Raw genomic sequence first — 13,887 nt, 5'->3', positions numbered from 1 at the left:
ATAAAGCGAAGTAATGGGATGCTGACGTTTTCCCAGAGCTGTGCTCAGCACCAGAGGTAAAGCTGTGGGGCACTCAAAGCTCACCAGCTCAGTGCTGGGGGAGCCGTGAGTCCCCAGCACCGCGGCCCTGCGCCGGCTCCTTCTCAACCCCCTCAGGCAGCCCCGGGGCCGGCTGAGCCGCACGGGCTGAGCAGTGAGCGGAGCCAGGCACGTCCGAGTCCTCCTCCAGACAGTATTTTTGGAAGTTTAAAAGCAAAGCGGATCCAAGAGACGAGCGCAGCCCCAGGTTTTGGGGACAAGGCCCGGAAGTGGTGCCAAGCGATTCGCTCCGTTCCGTTGTTTTCCCCTCGGGGAAGCCCCGGCAGCCGCCAAACGCCGACGCTTCCCGTCGGTTGCAACACGCCCGGCCTGCCCTGTGCTTCACACCGGCTTCCTGGCGCACCTGCCCCGGGAGACGGAGCCCGAAAGCCGAGCTGGGGGCCGCCGGGGCGGGAGGACGGGCCATAGCCCTGGAGGGCTCAGACGAACGGGCAGGCCGGGCGGCGGCTGTCCGGCTGTCCCCGGGTGCCGGTGCCTGCCCGGCAGGAGTCCCGGTCCCGCTTCGGAATCCCCCTGCCTCGCGCTACCGGCTCCCCCGTGACGTCCGCCGTGACGTCAGCGGCGGGTGGCCGCGGCGGCCCCACGTGGGCGCTGACGTCGCGGCGCCGGAGGGCGGGCGGGCCGGCGGCAGGTGAGGAGCGGCGGGGTGGGGTGGTGTGGGGTGGGGTGGTGTGGTGTGGTGTGGTGGCAGGCCCGGTGGGAGCTCCAGCCGGGATGGCGGGGAACCTGGAACGGACCCAGGGGCTGCGGCACGGCCTGGGCCCGGTGTGCCCTGCCGGCCTTGTGCCCCGGGCCTCCCGGGGATCCGGGCCCAGTCGGGATGTCCAGGCCCGAGCGGCCCTGTCAGCCCCTTGGGGGAGGCTTTTGGTTCAGGGGGTGGCCGCGCCGGGCGGCTCGGTGAGTTTGGGTTGCAGGTGGGTACTGGGGGCAGTAGAGGGGTTCGCATCTCAGAGCACTGCAGTGGGTGCAGCCAGGGGGGCCCGGGTTTGAGGTGGTGTCGCTGGTTCCTGACAGTGCAGCTTACATGCTTATTTTGAACGTGTTTGTTTCTAAAAGAGAAAACGAAGAGGAAATTACCAGAAGGACGAGTGTGTCTGAAGCAAACAGGACATTAACGCTCAGTGTGGCCTAACACAGCAGCCACAGGCAGATCCAGCTGCAGCCTGACCTCCTGGCCTCCCCCTGCCCCGCGGTGGCATTGACGCACACCCTGACATTGGGGGCCTGGTGTCCCCAACCCTCGCCATCACTGGCGCCTAGGGTTGTGTCAGCCCATTGCTCTGTGGTGGGGAGGGGGGCAGGAGGAGATGTCTAGTTCCTCCAGCAGCATTTTTGTGGTCTGTCTTTGCCCTGTGTGTCTGATAGAGATGCTGTCTAGGCAGGGTCTGGCCTGGGTTCTTGGAGAAGTCCGTGCTGTGGTGTGAATGAGGTGTAGATAATGCATGTCTAGACAATGACAGATTTTGGGATCCAACTCTCACTACCGTCATGCTGCAGTGTTACTTCTGCTCTGCCTTAGTTTCCCCATCTGTAAAATGGGGAGTGGCCTCTCACAGAATGATTGTGGAAACAAACTGGCATAAAACAGTACATGCTTGCAAGATATAACTAAGTCTTGTCAAGTAAAGGCCTGACCCGGGACATTCCCTGCTCCACCATGGTTCACCCTTAGTGCATCTCTAATCTTACCAGTGGAACATAGTGTTAATGCATTTTCAGCTCTTTGCTGAACATGAGAATATTTTACGGGGGACAAAGTTTGTTAGCTGTTCCAATTTTGCCCTTTGCTTTCTCAGGCAGAGTGGAGCTTATGAAGGCCAAGCAAAGAACTGCATGGTATTTTGTGTGAGCAGAGGCAAGAGGCATCCAGACTTGGGGAACTTCAGAGGCAGGTAACACATGTCAGTCTGATACCTTTGAAAAAGTTAGAGCAGGAAATGGGTCTGTTTCTTATACTGCTGAATCCACTACCTTAATGTCAGCTGTGTTTGGTTTTAATGACTGGAGTGATTAAATAATAAAACAAAAGCTGTTTTAACTTTGTACAGTCTTATAATTATGGCCCAGTAGGAAGGGTCACCTGTTAAGAATTATAGGGAGACCAGAGTAAGTGACTACCAAAGATCTGGGAGAAGATATGTTCTCTTTCTCTGGAAAGTTTGTGGACAATTTTTCAAAGTGATTTCTTATACTGTAGGGGTCATCTAAAATGGATGTTCTCCTTAATGTGGGTTTTGTTGCTAATCTAGCTTAGTTGTGTTTTTGATATTGCAAGCAAATCTTTCAACACGGAGAGTACTTTTAAAATTATGTTTATTTTGTCCTTGAGAGAACCTCTGGCTTGCTAAGAGGACCATGGCTTGTCAGCAAGGACCTTTATTAAAAGGCAAAGCCTTGTAATTTCTTGCCTTTTTAAATGAGATTTTCAGACTCCTGGAGACAAAGCACAGGTCAAGAAAGGAAACTGTGTCCTTATGAGTTCGTAGAAAGAGATTCCTTTCTGCTGGCTAGTCACTATGTTGTTGCTCCCTCTCCTTTGTGTTTTTCCTCTGTCCGAACATAAATCAGCAGCAGTGTTATAGAATGTTACAGCAGGTCGTTACAGAGGACAGGCAGAAACAATCACAGTATAATAAAGTTCAGTGTAGCTTGTAAACACTGTATAAAACTGCGGAATTTGTCCTGGAAATAAATCTGAGCTGTAATCTAATCCCAGTGAAGGCACTGGAGTCCAGATACCAATTTGAAGGTTTAGTATATGGTGCCTTTTGAACATGATTTGCTTCTTGTGGTCTGGGTTTTAAAACACAGAGTACCTGTGAGCAAATAGTCACACACAAGTCTGATGTGCTCTAACCTTCCCGCGATGAGACGTGTGAATGGTGGTTCTTGGGTTGAGATTTTTACACCTAAATGCGTCAGATCTTGGTTCACGATGCTGCTGTGTGACGTTGGTCAAATCATGCCTTCCTATTGCTTGTGAAATGGAGGCAGATTTCTGGCTTCCCTTTTAGATGGCAACCATCACAGGGCACGGACTGCACCCTGCTGTGTTTTGGCATAAGACCATGATGTCTCTTGGGGCTCCTGGTAGTTACTGAGGTGTAAATAGAATAAGCACCTGGATAAGCAAAAAATGGTTGAGACTTGCATTCTATTTGCTTCTCCCATCTATGATCCATTTGTGGACATGGCTGTGAAATGAGCTGTGAAATGAACTGGTCAGAATAAAATACTGCACAGCGTAGCATTCAAGCAGTACAGAGCCCCTGCCCACCTTGCCCTGGAAAGTGACAGTGTTAAAGCTGTAAGATCTCAGCACGTTCTTAAAAATGTGAAAGGGATGGGCAGGGAACCGGGAAGGGGATTATCCCACTTTGGGCACCCTTTGGAGATGTGAGTGAAGAAAAGGTGAAGAGAACCTCTGAAGAGTTTCAGGTTACTTGATTTTCATAGACTTTCAGGCCAGGCCTCCCCCTCAGCTTGAACATCCTCCACAGTCAGCTGGTGCCTTCCACTGCAGCCTTTGCTCGTGCCAGCACAGCAGCATGGCCTGACGTGTCACTGTGCGTGGTGCTCACAGCAGGTCCTGGCTGTTGGTGATTTCTGGGTAGTAAATTGGGAGGCTCGTGTTCACTGCAATGCCAAAGATACATCCAGTGCAAAACCACAACAAGGGCCTGTGCCTTTGTTTTTTCCCTCTGATCTACTGTCTTCCATCTAGCCAATCCCCCACCCCTTCCTGCCTGCCACCAGCTGACATCTGCAGAGCACTTGCCAAAAGTCTTCAGAGGAGGTTCCTTTCAGCCTCCCTGGTTCTCTGTGGCAGTCGCTTGTGAGAGCTCAGTGGGCTGTTCTTGCTGTTATAGTTGTTTTCTTGCTCTGTATCCCAAAGGTAAATATGGCCAGTGAACACATCCCTCTGTATGTCCTTGGGAGGAGATTTCTTTTGTCTGAGTTAATCTCCTCACCAATTCACTGTGAAACCCCAGGCTATGGTGAAACTTCTAGAAATTGCATTCTTTACTGGTCCATTTCTGAGTTCCTAACATGCGTGACTTGCTTTCCCAGCAGTTTGTGCTCTGGTGGCATATAAGCCACAGTATCTGTGCCCCCAGAGGGAGAAGACTGAAGGTTTATCTCTGTGCACATGGCTGGTGGGACTACTGCTGATCTGTGGGTACTTCAGACCATCAACATTACATGCCAAGACCTTTCCTGGTGGTCATAGGGCATGTCTGAGGTGCTCTGGTTCCTGGTGCTCTCCACATGCAGGAAGGGTTGGCAAGTGTGTTAAGCTTGTGTATATCATCAGTGGGTGTGCCAGTCCTTCACCTGATGGGAAAGTCCTTACCAGGGTAGACCAGCTTTGACTCTCTGGCCTCAAACTGATCCCTCATTCTCAAGGAACATGAGTGAAGTGACAAGACAGGAGAAATTCTGAGCTGATGGGGATGATGTTGGCACAGTTGTCCTCAAAGGGAGTTTCCGGTGGTGACAGTCTCCAGCCTGTGCATGTAAGTGGCCTGAGATGGCTGGAGAAGCTCTGAAGTTTTGTGCTTTATTTTAGTTGCAGGTGGGAAGATGAGTCCAAAAATTACAACAGAGCTGCTGAAGCAACTACGGCAGGTGATGAAGAGTCCTAAGTATGTCCAGGAGCCTGTCCAAGCCTACATAGTGCCCTCTGGAGATGCCCACCAGGTATGGATGGATTATGGGAATGATTGTGCTTTCCTTCCCTGCAAAAAATAAAAGCCAGGGATGACTAAAATCATCCTTCATTCACTTCCTTTAATAGTTCTAGCTTAAAAGCCTGGTTAACCTGAAAAATATCATGTTGGAAAAAGTTACTGAAGTCTGTTCAGAAGACTGAGGGGTTTCTGTTCTTTTAACAAAACTGTGTGGATGTTCCACCAGCAGCTTCTCATCAGATTGTCTCCAGGGAACTCATGCTACAAAAAAGGGAACTTGCCCACTTGCTGTCCCCATCCCCATCCTGGCTGTTGGGAAGAGTGAGTTTACTGGGGGAGGAAAAGACATTACCTGGACTTCAGTTTCCCCATTAGCACCTCCTGATCAAGACATGCTCTTAAGCGAGGTGGTGAATGATTAGTTGCAGAGCTTTCCCTTTGCTAGATCCAGTTCTTGCTGGAATTTGCTGCCTTATGCTAATGCCCTTCAGATCCCATGCAGAGGGGCCTTTGGCGAGCCAGGGAGGGAACCGGCCACGATGACACTTCTCTTTCAGTACTGTTCTGCATCAGCTTGTTCTGTGTGCTGAATACAGCAGGGGAGTCTGGGCCCAGGCTGCTAACCTGTGGCAGTAACTGTGTTGCATGCTGCTTCCATCGTTAAGATTTTTGTAGCCCGTGACACTAATTTTAAATTGCCGAACTGCCTTTTACCTCCCTTGCCTGCTCATATGGTAGTTTCAGTCTTTTGTTTGCTCTGTTAGGAGACCCAAGAGCTGCCAAGGATTTTTCCCTCTGCAGCCATTTTCAGGAAACAAAAGACCTGAAGCTTTCCTGGCTCACACCCAGCACTCCCTTTTACCCCAGGGTACATGAGAGCAAAATGCAACTGAATCGGAACCTTTGCCCTTGACTTGGCATTGGAGTGAGCTGGGTCCAGGCTTGCCTGTGCCCTGGGACCACATGTGCAGCATCATGTTTCCTCTTAGGGAGATCCAAACTTGGGCAGGTAGAGGGAAGGTGTTTTCTGCAGCTGCTATTGTCTGCTGCATTCCTGCCTCAGGCTGCCTCTGTCCATATATAACTCTGGTTTCATTTCACTAGATGTTAAATGCTGTCATGTGAGTTGAAGAATGTGACCCTCAGGACTTCTGGGTTTTTCTGTTGCTTTCTTTTCCTTGACAGAGTGCAGTTAAGCAGAGAACCCCATGTTGCTATTTCCTGCCGGGCGAGTTGGTCAGGTTTCTCTGCAGAGTGAATCTATCTGAATGGAAACGATTACTAAAGGCTGCTGATTCTGGCGCCTCCTGACCAGGATTTTGTCTGTGATGTTTGGGAATTGGTGCAATTTTAGGCCTTGGCAGAAACCTGTTGATCCCAGAACAGGCTTGCTGATTCCAGGTAGATTGTGATGAGCTGAGATTTGCAGCTTCCCCACATTCCAAGCAGGGGTTTGTTTCCTGTATGCAAATAAGAACTTTACAGCCCTGCAGTGAGATTTTGCTCTTAGGCAGCTCCCTCTGTGACTTAGAAGACTGCGGTTTAATGATACTCAAGCTTTTGGTGGCTTGAGCCATTTCCTCCCCACAGCCCAAGCTGCTTACTGCTGTCCTTGCCTCTCCGAGCTGTTCCTGAGGCTGCCCTGGAATCCACATCAGAGAACTTCTCAACAAAGAGGGCTTTCCCTCCTGTGGTGTTGACACAGGGTTTAGATTGGGGGAAACTTCATTCCCTTCTAGGCTGCAAAGAAACCGCTGGATTAAACTGGTACTGATACACCCCAATGCTGCAACTTGCTGACTAGTTTATCTTTGTAACACTGGGAATGTTTGAACTCTGAGCTTTCTGATGCTTTTAATATTGGTTTTCCTGCCAAAGCTAGAAGGCTTAGGTTATAATACTGCCAGGAGGCTTGCCACCAGTTGGATCCTTTGCTTTCCATGTTTAGTTGTGCAAGAAGCTGAAAGACTTGCAGAGCTTCTCAAATACAGCTGGCTCTGACTCTGGTTTAACCAAAGCTGCTAATACCTTGGATTTGTGGCTCTTCCAGCCAGCCCTGAGTGTTGGCTGCTTTGATTTTTTGAAACTTTTGATGCTGGTGATAAAGAGTCGGAAGAAACGGATTGTTTCCTTGGATACCTGGGTGGTCCAAAGGCTGGTGAGAAAGGAGGGCAGTCCCAGCCAAAAGTGAGCTGAAGTCCATGCAAAGAACCCTGTCTCCTTTCATGAGTGCTGGGTGGATCTTATGGCTTTAGGTGTCAAAAGATCATGAAGGGGTGAAACACTGTGCTTTTGGGAACGAGGCACTGAAGTCTTTCTGGTTCGGTTAAAAATGCCTGTCTGAATTTTTGGTTTGTTGCAGTGATAAATGCAGGATCCATTTTAATGTCGAGTCACTCAGTTTGCATTAAATCTGGAGTTTGCCCATATGGGAATGAATATTCAGAGATTGGAGAAGCTTTCTTCTTAATGGGAGGGAATGATGTTTGGATTAGAGCTTGGGTTTGGAGCCAGTCACAGCTTAACAGGGGCTGGTTTCCACCCGCAGGCCTTGACTCAGTGAAAACAAATTTGGTCAGATCTGGCTGCTCTTCCACATCAAGGAAGCACCTGCCCAGCTCAGAGCCCCATGTTTGGGTTGGCAGAGGTGCTGTCTTCTGCTCAGGTCTGGCTCCTCTGACACGCACTTGTGCTGAGCTGAGGAATCAGCAGAGTAATGAAGCAAGAGACGGCTTGTGCACAGGTTGCACCAACCTGTTCCAGATCTTACCAATGCAGTTAGGTTTTTGGCAGGGAATACCGACCTCCCTCCAAGTGCACAGTGGTGTTTGTTCTTTAATGGCATTGGAGTCATAGCTCTAAAGTGAGTGAGTTACACTTTTCATTGCTGATCTTGGTTGACATTAGGATAGAATAAGCTTTAACACGTTAATGGCCCAACCATGCAGGCTCTGGTAATAAGCACCACTGATTTTTTGGAAGTTCTTCCTGGCTTAGCTGAGGGTTTCTGTGATGCAGCCCCTCGTTTTGTCTGTGTGTCAAGGACTGACAGGTGTGGTGGAAAGCAGATGTGAAAGGCCTGAGGAGGGCCAGGTTGAAGGCCATCGGAGCTGCAAGTCAAGCCCCAGGGAAATACCTTGTGCTGTGGCCTGTACTTTGTGTGGCATATGCTGATGTTCCCCTTGTAATTTTAGCTTGTACAAAACATGGGCTCATCTTTGCACAGTGGGGGTTACTGCGTGGAACAAAACAAGTGGGTGTGCAAGAATTCAGACTGAAAGATGAATGAACCATATTCCCCTCCAGATCCTTCATGCTCCCTTTTAAAGCCCATCTACTTCATTGTAAACTCTTAAAATATTCTCTGGATTTGTCTGTGAATGGAACAGCATAAGGTATTTCCCAGACAGTCAAGGTCTTGTTAGTTTAGGTCAGCTTTTACCAGATCTAAAACGAATAGAATTTTTTCCTTTAAGATTTTTTAAAATTGTTTTAATTAATTTCACTCCTCTGTGCTGTTAATGCAGCTAGCTCCATGTTAACTCTTGCTATGATCATGAGATTGTTTGCACAAGTAAACCAGCCTTTAGTCTCTGCTGCACTGGTCAAAAGAAAGGGAAGAGAAATCACTGATCTGGTTTGAGACTGGTTTGAGATATACTTAGTGATATGATTCACAGTGGGAAATTTCCAGCATCTCCTTTAGGTGCCAGATCCTGGGAGATGATGTTCCGTCTTTGAGCTGAGGAACATAGGAAAATGGGGAAATGAGCACTTGATTCTGTTCCCAGAATGATTTTGTCCTCTTTATCTGCTGATACCTCCATCGTTATTGTAACGGGGGTTAGTGGTGATGGTGGTGCTGTGTTGGGCTGGGGCAGATCCACCCTTGTCAGTTGGAGGTGTGCAGAGGACAGTCATCCCTTCCTGAGATGGGTGTCCTGACCCCTCTCCTCCCCACAGCTGCTGGGTGTATGTCACAGCCCTTGGGGGCTTGTGGGGCTAGTCAGGAAGCGGGACAGGGAACTGGGCTGGCTTAGAGATGAGGGCACCTGTGGTCTCCATACCTGTCCCATTTCTACCAACTTTCATTAGTGGTTGGATAAAACAGAGGATTTCTTGGAAGCATATCCCAGGGATCTTCCATAGCAATCAGGAGCAAAATCTGCTCAGGCAGATCCTCTTTTGGGCCATGGGTTTTCCTGTCCCAGAGCTCAGTTCCAAAACTTTAGTGGTGAATGGTTGATAGCTGCTGCCTAGGACATCTCCCAAGAGGGAAGAAACATGGCTGTTCTGGAGGGGTTTTGACTGTGGGGTGATTTGGAGCAGAAATATAGAGTTGGTCCCAGGTGCTGCACTTCATGCTTCTCACTTACTCCTGTGCTTTGAACCCTCTGCCTTCTTTAGAACAGTGAAGAGTAAGATCTGGAGGGAGTGTTTTCTAACAGTCAGGTGATTTAAGAATAGCCATGGCCAGAGACAGGGAAATGTAGTATCTGTCACAATAGGAACTAAAGCCACCTGAGGATCAGGCTGTGATTTATCAGCTCAGTCCCCAAAGTGTTTCTTTTGCCACAGCACAACTGGGAGCAGGGAAACTTTATGGGCAAAGGAGCAGACTTTGGTTTCACAATGTTTGTAAGGTGCAAATCCTGGGGTTTTGCAGCTCAAACATTGATGCTGTCAGCCTGGATTAATCTGATTTGCTGAGTTGTGCTACTTAGTTAACAGACCTGCTCAGCAGTTCTGACCTCAGAACTTACCAGAATGGGATTCCATACAAATGGTATGTGGGCCATTTCAAGGTACAGTTGTTCTTTTAATTTTGGCAGCTCCTGTGGATGTCAGGTATTTGTGTATTCTCAGGCTCTGATGTAATGCTGCCAACAGATGTGTCCACAAACACAGGTTGTGATGGCTTTGGGGTGAGGATGGACTAGTAGTCCTTGATTCCCTCTCACCCACCAAACCATAGTCTGGTGGTATCAGTGTAGTTGGGTTTTGAGTAGGCAAGGAAGAAGTGAGAGGATCAGCATCTAATTATGAAAGGTCCTAAGGGTTAAAGTTTTTACAGTTTTATCACCTTGATGATTTTCTTTCAGTTCATTGTTTTGGAAAAGAAAGTCTTGAAAGAGTTCTTATAAATGCCAGTGAGGGGACTTCGCTGGAGATAGTGAATTTTACAGATTTTATGCGCTGATTACTCTGGTCTCCAAGATCAAGGGATACTTCTGGTTTCTCTTCCTTTCACATTGCAGCTTCAAAGGCAGCATTTGTTTGTTGCCCAAAGGGGAGACTGAGTGTGAAATAAACATCTGCAAACTCTGAAGCCCTTCAGTGTTTACAGACGTTTGTGGGAGAAAAGTGCTGCAGCTTAAAAAAAAAAAAAGGCAAAACAACAAACCCAGTTGAACATAAATACAGTATAATCACAGATGATTAAATGTTCCAGTGGAGTAGAGCCCAGGATTTTTTAACTCATTTCATTCTCTCTATGGTGTCCTTTAGGAGAAAAAGCTCATGAAAGTATTTGTCATCAGCTGATTTTTTACACCCCCCGCTACTATAAATAATTGCTGCCTCTTTTGTTTTCCAGAGTGAGTACATTGCACCCTGTGATTGCAGACGGGCATTCATCTCTGGATTTGATGGCTCTGCAGGTACCTTTCCAGAACTTGGTTTATTGCTAATGTACATAATTCCTCTGTAAAGAAATAGCCTCATTCATAGCATGGAGGCAGGATGGAATAGGAAACTAATCCAGCTTGTTTGGAATGTTTTCTTCCCGTTTCAGCATCTGCAGAATTATGTCTTGGCTGCCCACTGCAATTATGTAATATCAGCGCAATAACAAGTTTTCAGAAAACGTTTGACCCCTGAGTGAACCTCTCATAAAGTAAAATCCTGTTAACTCTTTAGTGTGGTGCTTGTAACCTGCAGTCATTTCTTTTGATGTGCAGTCAGTACGAACAGATTCTTACATTGCCCATTTGGGCAGGGTGAATAGTCGATGGACTTCAGCTAGCCTTTCTGTTTAAACAGAGCCAGGGCCAGAAACACTGCGTTTGGAAACTGAATGCTGTGGAAAAGTTTGCTTATCTTGCCGAGACAGGATGTTTTCTTGGCTGTAGGATAGGTCTGTGTTTCAAGAGACCTAGTTTTTACCCTGGTTGTACCCTAAGCTCTGCAACTTACTCTGCTGTGTGATTGTTGGAAAGTCACTTTAGTCTATTGAGGTCTTTTCCCCCACCTAATTGTAGATTGTTTTAATAAATAATGCTACCTATGTGTTTGGAGAGTCCATTCATCATTTCCTATGAACTACTCTGGGTCCTCATGTGGAAGGTGATAAATCCAGGGCTGCAGGCTGCTGTTAATGGATAATGTGAATCCTGTAATAATTTCATGCATTCTGCATGGCCTCTTCATAACCTTCCTCTCTATTTTGGGCCCTTGTTATGTTCTTGGAACATCTGTGTTCCCAGCCTAGTGCTTGGTGAATCCATGAGGTTTCACACAGGGGCTCTCCTTGTGTTTCTTGCTTCATCTTTTTAGACTGAAGCAGCTTAAAATGAGGTTTGTGTTGGGGGACTTTGATAGAAGACAATAAATTAATATTTGAAAACTCTGCACTGCTAATCTGGACTTAAGTGTCTGGTGACAGAGAGTATGATCAAGATGCAGAGACTCAACAGACTTGAATTCAGTTTCTGCTTGTGCCATGGTGTTTTTTTTTTCTAATCACCAAGGGCAGGGTAGGCAGAGTGCCTTGCTGAGATGTTACTGCCCCTCAACTGTCTTCTTGCATCCCTCCATCTGCGTTCAGTGGAATGGGACAGACACTGGAACCAGCAGACGTTTATGTTCTTATTTCTTTGTCAGCCATCTCTGCTAGAGCTGTAACATTTGGAAAAGGGGTGCAGCTGACAGCTGGGAGTGCTACCCACGTCTGCTAGCCTAGTAGCTGCTGTTTCTTGTGCATGGCCAGAGCCCAGGCTCCCTGCCTGTAAGAAGATGGGATGGAGTCCAGGAATGTACAGTATGTGATACTGTGACAACAGCCAAGTGGAGACCACAAGCTCTGTTACAGAAAGTTTGGAAAGCCCCATTTGCCCTGTTCCACTGACCGGTTGAGATATGCTGAAGTTGAATTCATCTGAGGCAATCCATTAAGCTGTGTCCTTGTGCATACTGTCTCTGATAGGATTTGGAAGGTCATAGTTCAGGGGAAACAGTGAATATCTCCACTGAAACTGGACTAACCTTAGAAGAGTGAGCAGAGCTGCGTTTTGTGGAATTGGGGTACATTTCAAACACTCCCCCTGCTGTCTTTGTCTCTGCATGGTGATTGCTCTCCTCTAAATCTTTCTGCCTTCCTGCCTAGGTACTGCCATAGTGACTGAGCAGCATGCAGCCATGTGGACAGATGGACGCTACTTCCTGCAGGCTGCACATCAAATGGATAACAACTGGACACTCATGAAAATGGGTATGCAGGAGGCTGGGATACTGCTGCACTGATAAACAGAGAACAGTCACAGGCTATTTGATCACTTTGCAAATGTTACAGCTTGGGCTGTAGGCAGACCCCATCATGCAGAGGCTTAGGCCCATCTTGGGTACACTGCTGCTCCTGCTTTAGTGTCCTCTGCCCATGGGTTTAGACATTCGTTAGTAGATGTATCTGCGTTAGCTTGGACTTTGTGCAATATGACTTTGTTTTCTTTTTTTTTTTTTTTTAATCCATTTAGGTCTGAAAGACACACCAACTCAAGAGGATTGGCTAGTGAGTGTCCTCCCAGAAGGCTCGAAGGTGGGAGTGGACCCTTTCATTATTCCAGCTGGTTGGTTTTACTTTATTTTATGACTATGGATTGGGCAACTAGATTTTGCTTCCTTCCTTCTCTGGATAAGCTGTTGTGTGGTGGTATGTAGCTAACCATGTTTCAGCCCAGATGGGATGGTGGGTTAAACTGTTATGCAGAAACAAGTTGGATTTTGGTTTTAGGCTTATATTGTGGGTGCTTCACGGTAGTACATTGACTCCAAAACACAAGGGCTGAGAGCTGCTCTCTGGGCTTGCAGTGACCTTACTTGAAAAGCAAAGTCCCGATCTACCTCCTTTTGTCTGTGCTGTGGCTTCTCATGGGCACTTGAGAACGAAGTTACTGAATGCCTTGGCCAGAACACCAAGGCAAAACTCATGCTGCTACTGCAGTTTGATGATCTTGGCATCTTTGCAGCTCTCCTGTAGGAAGCACATTCTTGGAGAGTTACCATTTGTATTGGATAAATGAGTGTCCATCTACTTATGCATCAGAACATGGGGTCCAATTCCAAAGTCATGGGAGACAAGGGGAGACATTTCCTTGATTCAGATGCGCTGCTGATCAGTTTTGTGGCTGTATGGAAGCCCATCTCATCTCTCGTCTAGCTTAGATCTAGCATAGTTCTGCACTGGGGTGGCTTCCTCCAGTGACTTTTGTTCCCAGCTGGAGCAGTTCTTCTTTAGGTCAAGCATGAGGCTTCAGGACTGTGAGGTTCTGTACCTGTTCCTGGCTGTAGTGGCTGCATTTGTAGAACTGTTATTGCAGTAGCTTTTGCTTTGTTTTTTTAAAGGAATGGGAAGAAGAGGCTGGAAGGAAAGGAGGAGACTCAGATTCTTGAGTTTACTGCCTATGAACAGGGCCGTTGTTCAACCAGTGCGTGTTCTTTAAAGCCATCACTCTTGACTCTTTTTTCCTTTGGCAGATCAGTGGAAGAGGATGTCCAAAGCCTTGAGAAGTGCTGGCCATGACCTTGTGCCTGTCAAAGAAAACCTGATTGATACAATCTGGACAGACTGTCCTCAGCGCCCCTGCAAACCTCTCATCACACTCGACCTGAGTTACACAGGTGAGAGGCTTAAGTCCCAATAGACATGGACTGTTTCTACTGCCGTACCCCTCTTTGCTTTCCTCTTACAAAGTGGTGAGGAAAGCACTACTGCAGTGCAATATGATCCACTGTGAATAGGTCAAGAAAGTGATCGGACCTCAGCTAATGGCCTATTTGTCCTCAAAACTTCAAATAACCATTTACTATAGGTTAGATAACT

The 13,887-nt window shown here is 47.6% G+C and overlaps 1 protein-coding gene across 4 annotated transcripts in view; it reads left to right on the top strand.

The window, feature by feature from the left end:
• Positions 1-442: 442 nt before the first annotated feature.
• XPNPEP1 (X-prolyl aminopeptidase 1) overlaps positions 443-13,887 on the top strand; it is a 32,444-nt gene continuing 18,999 nt past the window's right edge. The window contains exons 1-7 of one of the 4 annotated variants that reach the window (XM_071812135.1): positions 443-730; positions 1,896-1,991; positions 4,670-4,800; positions 10,387-10,454; positions 12,179-12,279; positions 12,542-12,634; positions 13,542-13,685. In XM_071812135.1, coding sequence (XP_071668236.1) covers positions 4,684-4,800; positions 10,387-10,454; positions 12,179-12,279; positions 12,542-12,634; positions 13,542-13,685 — 523 coding nt within the window. In that variant the 5' untranslated portion in view covers positions 443-730; positions 1,896-1,991; positions 4,670-4,683. Of the gene's footprint in view, positions 731-1,895; positions 1,992-4,669; positions 4,801-10,386; positions 10,455-12,178; positions 12,280-12,541; positions 12,635-13,541; positions 13,686-13,887 lie in introns of those variants that run through there. The other 3 variants (XM_065843274.2, XM_065843275.2, XM_071812136.1) reach the window with 3 other exon arrangements.

The sequence above is a fragment of the Patagioenas fasciata genome, chromosome 8, assembly GCF_037038585.1.
Source record: "Patagioenas fasciata isolate bPatFas1 chromosome 8, bPatFas1.hap1, whole genome shotgun sequence".
Lineage (NCBI taxonomy): Eukaryota > Metazoa > Chordata > Aves > Columbiformes > Columbidae > Patagioenas > Patagioenas fasciata.
Note: the sequence above shows the minus strand (reverse complement) of the source record. Positions and strands in the feature narration are given on the sequence as shown.